The sequence below is a fragment of the Neomonachus schauinslandi genome, chromosome 9 (assembly GCF_002201575.2).
Source record: "Neomonachus schauinslandi chromosome 9, ASM220157v2, whole genome shotgun sequence".
Classification (NCBI taxonomy): Eukaryota; Metazoa; Chordata; class Mammalia; order Carnivora; family Phocidae; genus Neomonachus; species Neomonachus schauinslandi.
Window position 1 is genome coordinate 106,381,164 of NC_058411.1, and position 10,442 is coordinate 106,391,605.

General features: G+C 51.9%; 1 protein-coding gene across 1 annotated transcript in view; it reads right to left on the reverse strand.

The window, feature by feature from the left end:
* Positions 1-6,283: 6,283 nt before the first annotated feature.
* Positions 6,284-10,442, reverse strand: part of ITGA11 (integrin subunit alpha 11) — a 136,646-nt gene continuing 132,487 nt past the window's right edge. The window contains exons 29-30 of the mRNA XM_021693715.1: positions 7,379-7,492; positions 6,284-6,670 (exon numbers count right to left, since the gene is read on the reverse strand). Coding sequence (XP_021549390.1) covers positions 6,599-6,670; positions 7,379-7,492 — 186 coding nt within the window. The 3' untranslated portion in view covers positions 6,284-6,598. The remainder of the gene's footprint in view (positions 6,671-7,378; positions 7,493-10,442) is intronic.

Consider the following 10,442-nt stretch of genomic DNA (forward strand, 5'->3'; position numbering starts at 1 on the left):
GGAGACTGTCTCTGAAAGTCTGAGCCTTTTTATCCAAAGGAAAGATAGTCCCATTTAGTGAAGTCTTACGTCTCTTAGAGACTTTTTTTAAAGCCTTTTTTTTTTTTTAATGAACTTCTTACAAACATCTTCCTTTTATTATCCGGTTCTTTGTTTATATTATGGATAGGAATTTTTTTCCCATTATGTATACTTCTAAATGTTAATGTTTTTACATAGGCATCTTAATGGATTTGCCTTTTCTTAAAAAATGAAATTTTTCTCTTGCTTCTTTTGGATGTCCCAGATACACATCATTTACAAGTAATGATTATTTTGCCTTCCCATTTCAGTATTCATATTCTGTATTTCTTTCATTTGCCTAATTAATGTTAGTTAAGGTTACCCCCAGAGTATTATCATATGGTGGTATTAGAGCACATCCTCCGCACGACCGTGTTTTCAAATTTAGATTTAGGGTAGCTTTCCCATCCCTTTATAGAGACCTGAGAACACCAGTTAGTGCAAGTCTCTTTTTATAGCTGAGGTGGTAGACCCAGAAAAAAGTGACTTGTCCATTCAAGGTCACACAAGGATTGAATGTTAGAGCCCAGGGTAAGCTCCGGGTCTCGACCCAGTGAGCAATGCTCTTCGACTATCAGACTGTCAGGCTGGTACAGAGCTCCCCTTAGCATCTCTGCCAGGTGTGTGCTGGCTGCAATATCCAGGTGGCCTCTGGAAATCACCCAGACAAATTCTAAACCTTTTTTTTTTCTTTGTTTCAAGTTAACTTCTGCTCTATTAAAGTAACATGACCAGACTAAAGAAAATACTGGTAGTAATATATTTCATCAGATGCTTGATCTAGAAAATGTCAACATGAGAAGCACATTTCAGGTGGTTCGTAAAGACTTAGCATGTTGGCAAGCTTAGATAAAATTTTCTATTCTAATTCCCCTGTGCTTTGTACATTTGGTGTGCTTGGTCTGTCCTGAGAGCAGGACCGGGGTTGTGTTCCGGCCTCCAACAGAGGTACTGTGCCACGGACGTGCATACCAAAACAAGAAAGATGATCCCTGCCCTCGATAAGCTTGTCATCTAGCTAGATGCCCCTATCTAAAATCTGATTTTCTATTTCTCATCAGATTTTAACTTTAATTTCCCAAACAGAAGTTCATGATGTTACCTTTTGACTCTGGCTTGGGCCATTTTCTGAAAACATTTCAGAAAACATTATCATTTGAGTTGTTGCTTGTCATTTTTGTACATAGTGCCAGGGAGATGAGGACAAAGAGTGCGCACAACTGATTAGAAAGGACAAATCCATTAAGGAATGGTGTCCCCCTTTGAAAGAAAAATGTTGTTCTGCTCGTACCCTACTTTGAAACTTGGGAATAGTATCCCCTTTTTTAAGAAAATGTTCTGCTCATACCCTGCTTCGAATCTTGTGAGTTTGCTAGGTACATATTAGTCTGTATCTTGAAAAGTTTCAGAGCCCAGGTGCCAGGCTTCTAACCCCCTCTCCACGCTTAACCAGCAAAACTCCGTTCCTGCTTCAGTGTCTGTGTGGAACATGGTGTCCTACTTCAGTGTGATGTCAAAGCTAACGGAATGGATGGTGACACGGAAGCGCTGGCATAATTCTAATGTGGCCGGTTAAGCCGGACTGCCCTCTGCATGGAGCCTGGCTGACGTTAATACTAGTATTAGGATAATTTTTGGGCATTTCAAAAAAATAGAAGTAGTGCAAAATAAAGGGCCGGCATGATGCTAACTGAAGGTAAAAACAGGCCAATGTGGTGGTGACTGAAGACAGGAGACCACTCACCACTAAGTTAAGCCACCCAAGGCATATCTGGTGGTGGAGAGACCTGGCCACTTTATTGTTTGGGGTGAGGTGTGGTTAGAGTGAGTCATGCCGGAAAAGGACCATGAGTAAGCTGGCCGTTTCTCTTTCAGGGTGCTTAGCATCCTGGGACTTGAGGCCAGGGGGACTGACGGAAGGCTAGTGTCATATTCTGGGGGAGCACTGACACTAAAAACTCTTGAATGCTGACGGAGGTAGCAACTTGTCTTTTAAAGACCTCTAGGAAAGGCCAGGTCCATACCTTCTGTCAGAAGCTCTTCCACATTTATTCTCCCTCTCTCTGTTGTGTTTGTGTTAGCACTTTGCCCCTTCCACCTGATAGTTGTCTGTTAAAAATACCACCTTCCTGAACAAAAGGAAAACCCGGAAACTCCACTCTTTGTGCTGGAAGGACACCCCTGGGCGGGTTTTGCTGATGACCACTGCCACCGAGATCCAAGGGCAGCTGAGAAGGGCTACACTGCTCAAGAAACTGACATGGAAGTCTAGACAATAAGAGCATATGGTGGCTCCAGATTGCTGGTTCCATAAGTTTAATGTGCTTGGAATTACCTCACAGAAATGGGATCTGTGAGGTCTGGGGTGGAACTTCGTTCGTGGTTCTGATCTGGGCAGCTCTGGGATCCCACTTTGAGACGCTCAGCTCGGGATAGATCATGTGCTCAAAGAGGCACACTTAGTCCTGCAAGCTTGCGTGCCCACACCATCTAATGCCAGAAAGAAGCAGCACTCTTGCCTGGATTTCTTTTCCCTGCTCAGCTGGCTGGATGTGAAGGACCCAGAACTGAGGTCCACTTCCCTGCAGAGCACTGGGCACTGGTGGCACAACGCTTGAGGCCTCTCTTGAGGCCATCCAAGGCCTGCCCCTCAATTTCTGGATCTTTTCTGGGAACCCCCATTCCACCTGGGGTCTCACCATGTGAGAAGAGCAGTGAAAGCTCACAGAACATCTCTCACGAGGGGCGCCTGGGTGGCTCAGTTGGTTAAGCGACTGCCTTCGGCTCAGGTCATGATCCTGGAGTCCCGGGATCGAGTCCCGCATCGGGCTCCCTGCTCGGCAGGGAGTCTGCTTCTCCCTCTGACCCTCCCCCCTCTCATGTGCTCGCTCTCTCTAGCTGATTCTCTCTCTCAAATAAATAAATAAAAATCTTTAAAAAAAAAAAACATCTCTCACGATTCATTTCACAACTCCTGGGTTTTTCCTCTACGAGACGGTGAGCCTAGAACTAGGGAAATCTGGACAGTCCACGGACCAAATTCTGAAACCATCATTTGTTGGTATTTGGTTTATAAGGGTCAAACCTTGCCCCATGTTTTTCGCCCATGCGATTGTTTGCTATAGTCTTGCTTAAGCAAGTACCACGGGGCCACCCAAAAGTCAAAGCAGCTTGTTTAGAGTAATGCCTAGGATGGCTGGTAATGCTTTTAAAAGACTGAACCCTTTTTAAGTTGGCTACATTTCAGATTAGCACTCTTGAGTTCAGCCCTCAGCTCCATCATAAATAATTATTCTTTTTTTAATATAAATAATTATTCTTTTTTTTTTAAAGATTTTATTTATTTGAGAGAGAGAGAATGAGAGAGAGCACATGAGAGGGGGGAGGGTCAGAGGGAGAAGCAGACTCCCCGCCGAGCAGGGAGTCCGATGCGGGACTCGATCCAGGGACTCCAGGATCATGACCTGAGCCGAAGGCAGTCGCCTAACCAACTGAGCCACCCAGGCGCCCATAAATAATTATTCTTGACTACAGAATAGAGCATTGCTAATAATACCCATCTGTGAACCACAATATGAATTTTATGTTGATTGGAGGTTGCATTTTGGCCTGCTTGCCGCTAAATGCCAAAATTGCTTCAGAGACTACTATTTGTCTCTCCTCCAGACAATAGCAAATGTGTTCAACTTCTCCAAGAGTCCCCTTGGGGCTCTGGATATGCAGGAGAACTGGGTGAACTCTGCAGCAGATCCCATTCCAGAGACTTGCTGGAACAAGAAGGTCTTCCCAACTCCAAGCTGGAGTCGGTTAACTTGAACATTAGGACGACAGTATAGTTCTCATTACTCGTAATGGAAGGTCACCTGGGCATGTTAACCCCTTATTTGTTTTCTAGCCTATATATTTACCTTCTTGTTGACCTCCACTCTGCACATGAGTCATGGGGGAGGGGAAGGGGGGGAACTCTGAAACAAAAATGGTGCCTGGACCCTCCCAACCAATTAAATCTGGATCTGGGGGTGGGCCCTTGCATAGGTATCTTTCCAAGCTCCTGGGCCTGAAGAGCACTGCTCTAGCATGAGCTTTGCTCCCTAGGAAATGCATCTTCTCTGTGGCCCCACCAGGTACTCTTTAAGGTCCATCTCCAACATTTATACCCCAGAGCAGATAAATTCCGAAAGGGAGAATTGATAAGAGAAAGAGAAGAGAGACACAAGGGGAGGGCTTGAATTCCTTGAAGTTACAAGTTATGCCTTTGACCATCCAGTTCTTGCCGTAGGCCCGGGGTGGGGGTGGGGGGGCATGGACGGACCGTGGAGCCCTGGGGGAAAAGGCTGCCCCTGAAGGCCCAGAGGTTGGATTTGGTCACTTCTGGGCTGCCTGCAGTGTGGGTGCACATAGCGGTTTTTAAAATGTGACTACCAATCCCTAAAAGGCAGGTTTCACATGAAAGCATTCTCAGAGTTGATGGTGCTTGACAGAAGACTCGGTGCTAAATCATATGACACACTTGTGAGTGTGGGTTCATCAAATTTCCTTTAGTCAGGTGCTCAGCTCATGAGAGTTAAGACTCCAGTGAAACATGATCGTGTTTCCCCTTCCGACTGGCGGTTCACCATTTGAGAAAAAATATTTCCATCGTTACTTTGTATCAGTGCCTTCTCCTTCCATAAGACCCCTGAGGCTGGGCTATAATGACTGGCTTGAAAGAGAGAGCAGTCCTGGGATGAGTTTGGATTTTGCTGTGGAACCTAGGGCTATCTCTTAACTGCACTGGTTCTGAGTGTCCTCATCTATGGGGGAACAAGAGCAAATAATTTCTAAGGTTCCACTTCCGGCTTCTTGGGATTCCAGTAGCACAAGATTAGAATGGAGACCACTTGGTTTAAGAGCAGTCTGTGTGTAAAGGTGAAGAAACTCAAGTCAGGGTGTCAGGTGAGCACTGAAATGTTAGCCTGGAGAAATCTAGGAGGCCAGAGAAGGAAAGGCTGGAACTAAGGGCTAGACGCTTCAACCATCCAAACAGTGAAGATGGACCCGGTGGTCTTGCGAGGGAGTAAGTGCTCCATCACCGCAGATGTCCATCCCAGACCAGGCAGCCATTTGGCGGGGATGGTGTAGGGAGCGAAGGGTGGACAAGCCCCTTCTCAACATTTAGAGATAATGGGAAAACAGGAGGGGCCCCGCATCTACCTCCTTTCCTTCAGAGAAAAGAGGTTGGTTCCCCAGGACATGCCCTTCCCCCAGAATGGGATGACAGCACCTTGGTTGTTTTCAATCACTGTATTTTTTTTTTTTAATTTTTAAAAATATTTACGACAGTAAAGGTCGTACTATGTGACAGGGGGACAGATGCCTTTGATGCATCCCCCTTTCATTTCTACCTCAAAACAAGATTAAGGCATAAATTACTCGCTGGGCACCGGGCGTGCCTGTTGTCCTCAAGGCGCCGTCACTGGTGGTACCACTTGTCCCGTGGGCCAGCGGATCAGATATTTGCCACCGAGGTTGCACAGACTCCCGTGTCCCCACACCGGCTTTATCCAGTGCCTTCCAGAGAGGACCCCTCAGCAGCGCCGGCTGAGCCCTTCTCTCGTGCACGGTGGGCGGAAGGGAGGGATGGGAGGCTGTGTGTGTGTGTGCGTGTGTGCGCGTGTGTGCGCGTGCGTGTATGTGTGTACGCGCCCTCGCGCGCGCGCAGGGCGGTGGGTGACGCAGGGAGGGGAGGCTCCGCCCCGCTCCCCCGGGAAGACCAAGTGGGGACGCGGGACGCAGGGAGTGCGTGTGCGCGCGCTCCCGCTGGGCACTAGGAACAAAACCCGCGGGCAGGGTGTGCGGGGGTGCGCGGGGGGTGGAGGGCCCGCCTGCCTCCTCATCTCGGGGGTGGGCGCCCCATGTTCTGCGTCCCAGCTGGCCGTCCATCACAGTCTCCGCGTCCCAGGGTCCTTCTTCATCCCTAGCCAGCAGCTGTCACCATCGAGCCCTTGGGCCCTGGTTCATTCAGGGGCAGCCCCGGGGACCTATCCTGTCCGAGGAAGGGGCGAGCGGGACTCGGAGCCTTGAGCAGTGCGGGGGGTGGGAGGACAGCACAGAATGCAGATCTGCTGCCCCCCCACCCCCCAGGGTCCTTCTGGGACTCGAGGCCTGGAGTGTGCAGAGTGGGTTTGCAGGGCAGTCTTCCTCTCCCTGTTTCTTCTGAGGATGGGACGGGATGGCTGGAATTCCTAGCACCTTAGTGGCCGGGGCAGCAAATGCCCCCACAGAGCCTGGGGGAGGCTTTGGGGTGCCGTGGGAGGGGTCCCTCTAAATCACCAGGGCTCTGTGTTGGAGGTGTCTGGGCCTCCCACTAGAGCAATCCCTCTTAACACTGGCTTGAGTTCCTTTCAGAGGGTGCAGCCTTGGTCTCTCAGGAGATGAGGTCAAGTGCAAAGCGAGCTGGCGGTCTTCACCCCTACTCAGTGGGCCCTGGGCCTGGGCCTGCACACTGCCTGGACTGGCGTCCTGGCCCCCATCGACTTGCAGCCTCCTCTGAGCCTCACTCCAGCACTTTGGGGGTGGGGTCCAGGCCAGGCTCCCTCCTGCGCTTGGCACTTTTAAAGAAGCCGAGCTGTGGGCGGCAAAGGGAGAAGTCTCAGCGGTGGGCAGGGCGGACAAGGCCTGTCTCCCCTCCCTGCTTCCCCTTCACTGACCCTCCTAAGGCTTCTTCCCGAATACCCCAGCTAACACGGACCCAGCTAACACCCCCAACCCCCAGCCCAGCAGGACTCCCTTGGTGGGCCGCACAGTGGGCCACTTAATTGGTGAGGTGGGGGGGCTGCAATGGAGTGGATGGAGCCTGGGTCAGGAGGCAAGAAGTCGTGCTGTGTGACCCTGTCCCGGTCAACACCCCTCTCTGGGCCTCCCTCCCCTCATCTATAATAGGAGGAGGTTGAGACCAGGGGCTCTCCACCTGAGGCTCAAAGATGGAGAAGGCTTTGGGGGGCTTGCTGGCAGCCTGACACTGTTCGAGAAATTTTGTGGCTCTGTGTGCTCGCTTCTTTTTCTAATAAGAGGAGACCTAGCTTTCATCAGGTTCCTAAAGGGACCCTCAGAAGGGTCAGAGCCACAGGTTGCGGGTCCTCTGGTGGCCCTAGCCAAGCTGTCCCCTTGTGGTGAGAGACGGATGTTTTGGTAGGAGGCAAGTTCTAGCGAGGAGGCTGGGTGGGCGCCAGCTCCCATGGGGAGAACGTGGGGACTGGCCCCAGAGGCTAGAGCCCCTGGCCTGGGCCAACCTGCCAGGATGCTGCTCCCCACCACCTGCCTGCTGGGGCCTCACCTTCCATAGTGCCAGGACCAGCAGGGCCAGCAGCAGGAGGCCCCCCAGGGTGCTGCCCACAATGATCCAGATCGGGATCTGCCAGTCTTCTTGCTTGGAGATCTCAAATGTGATCTGCAAGGGGAGGAAGGCGCCAGGTCAGCAGCATTACTGTTCCGGGGCCCCAGGGGCAGCCAGGCGTCAGGGGATAGCTAACGCCTGGTGGCATCTGCTGGAGGGATGGGTGGCACCCGGCCTGCAGAGGCCCCAGAGCCCCCAGCCCTCGCACAACGGACACGGGACTTAAGGGACCCAGGTGATCCTGCCTCCTTTTTGAGACACTTTCCGCCTTTGGCCTCGGGCCACTCTCCACTCCCCCTGGATTCTCCTACCACGTGGGCTACTTTTTCTTATTTTCTCTGCTGCTTCATCACCTCCCAAACTTCTAAATTTTGGTGTGTCCCGTGGCTCTGTCCTTGGGCTTCTGCTTTAACCGACAGTCACTTCCTGGTGAGCTCGGGGCCGTATTCCCTGGTAGGCACCATGGGCCCAGGCCCCTTCGTGCTTTTAGGGGCCCTTGAAAATGTTCTTAATTTCTTTTAAAATTAGAAGAAGAAAAAAATATATAATCTTGCTTGGATTATGTTTGTCTTTATATGGACACTGCCATAAAGTAATAATTTAAATTAATTTTTTAAGGAGGAAGGGGCTCCAAAGGCAAAGGTGCTCAGGGCCAAGGAGGGCTTAACGCAGCCCTGGACAAACTCCCTCCAACGCAGGGCTTTTCCATCTCCCCGCGGACTGCTGTCACCTGGCCTCTCCGCTAAATTCCAGACTCATATGCTACCGTCTCCTGGCCTGCTTGGTGTCTTTAACAGGTCCCCAAACAGACTCTTGATCCCACTCCTCACCCTCAAACCTCTTCCTTCACCGCCTTTCCCACGGAAGCAAATGGCCGCACTGTTCTTTCTTGCTGTTGCTCAGGCCGGAAACTTCGTAATCGGCACTGACTCCAGCAAAGTCTGGCCGTTCTACCTTGGAAGCACCGAGAATGTGGCCAGACGTCCCCCTCCAGGGCTACCTCCTTGGACGAGCACCCTCCTCTTGCCCTGGAGACTGTAAGAGACTGCCTCCTGGAGACTGCCTCCCAGCCTCTGAGTCGCCCTCTGCAGTCTGTTCTCGGCATGGCAGCTGGAGGAAGGCAGATTTATTCTCTGCTCTGCTCCGAGCCTCCAGCTCAGAGTGGAAAGTAAGAGTCGCTGTCCTGGCCCGCAAGGCCCTATACTCTCTGGCTCGGCTCACCTCGCTGGCCCCATCTCCTCCTCTCCCCATCGCTCTCTCTCCTCCAGCCCTCCAGCTACCCGGACTCCCAACGTGCCAAGCACACGCACACTGCAGGGTCTTGTCCTTGCTGTCCCTTCTGCCGGCATGGCTCCCCCACCCTGCCCCAGATAGCCACATGACACCCCCGTTCTTCATGCTCTCTGTCTGATGTCAGTTTATCGGGGAGGCTCTTCCCAATCTCCTCGTATAAAATAGCACCCCCCACCCCCCAGTCTCCACCCTTTTGTGCCTGTTGTTTTTCTGGGCAGACCTCACCACCACTTGACACTGATATATTCCTGTGTCTTGCCATTCTTCCCATCTAGAATGTCAGCTTTGTCTGTGTTGGTCACTGTTCTGTCTTCAGGGGCTGGGACAGAGGAGGAGCTCAGACAACATGGCGGATGACTGAATGAGTGAGCCTCCCTGGCTTGGTCACCGACTCACTGTTCATTCAACTTGAAGCCAGTCAGGGCCCCCTCTCTGCCTTATTTCCCACAGCCTCAGTTTCCATATCTGAAAAATGGGGGGGGAGCGTAACTCACAGTGCTTTGAGGAGTGAGCCAGAGCGCATGCCAAGTGTCTGTTACAGGGCTTGGCCCAGAGTCAGGGCTCAACAAACGGCCAGTGCCTTCTGTGTTCTCTTTCCACCCACGAAGGCTAGGACCTTCTCTGCCTCCCCACCCCTGACAGTAGCTCACAGCCAAGCCAACGGGGGCCTTAGATCCTGGGTTGCGGGATGTCTAAAAGAGAAGTGAGGCATCCAGAGAGCATCAGAGGGATTTTCTTGGGGGGAGGTGGGAGTGGAAGGAGAAGGAGAATTCACTTAGAAGACATGAACTAGTGTAGAGAGAGGGGTCGTGTGTGTGTGTGTGTGTGGGGGGGGTGCCCATACAACGCCTCTTCTCTCTCAGTTGCCTGCAGAATTCCAACATATCTCTTCAGATTCGGTTCAAGTGGACTGTCTCCAGAAAACTTTCCCTGGACATCCCTCCCTCTGACTGCTCCCCCAGGCCCAGCACCTGTGCTCACCCCCAGATCGTAGCCATGCTGTTATCCTCATCCCCTTGTCTGCTTAAATCATCTCTGTACACCCTGGGGGCCCGAGTCATGGGAGGAACACCCACCAAATGTTGGATGAATGAACAAATAAAACTGCTCCTTAGGTGGGTCCCCTGTACCTGCTTCCCTTCTGCCTGGCAGCCCCCCACCCGGTTTACTAGTGGTATGTGTGCGTTTGATTGAGGTCTGCCTTCCTGTCCATGCCGAGTTTGCTCTCCAGCATCTCCACGGGGGGGGCTGGGGGTTCACTTGGCCTCTGGTACAGGAGCTGCTCTCAAGGAACGCAGGCCACGGCCAGTGTGGGGATGTGGCCAGTGGAGGGCAGCAGTGTCCCATGTCCCAAGCCCCTCTCCAAAAGACTGGGCTTTTCTTCAAGACCCAACTTCTCATTTTCTCAGGAGAGCACTGCACGAAGCCTCACCCCCTTCCTGTGCCCTGATTCCAGCCGGTCTGGTCTGCGACAATCCGGTTTTACCCAATTCAAAATAAGTCCCAATACAGAGACGTCTTGCATCCCTTGTTCTTCATGAATTCAGTTCACCCCAGACTCCTAAAGCACAGCGTGTGCATTTCCTTAGATTTGAGGTGAGAATGGCTGGGGAGGAGAGCGGTGGATGGTCATCCTGCCTCACTGCTGGTGGAACCCATCAGTGAGTCTCCCCCCCCCCCCCCCCCCCCCCCCCCCCCCCCCCCCCCCCCC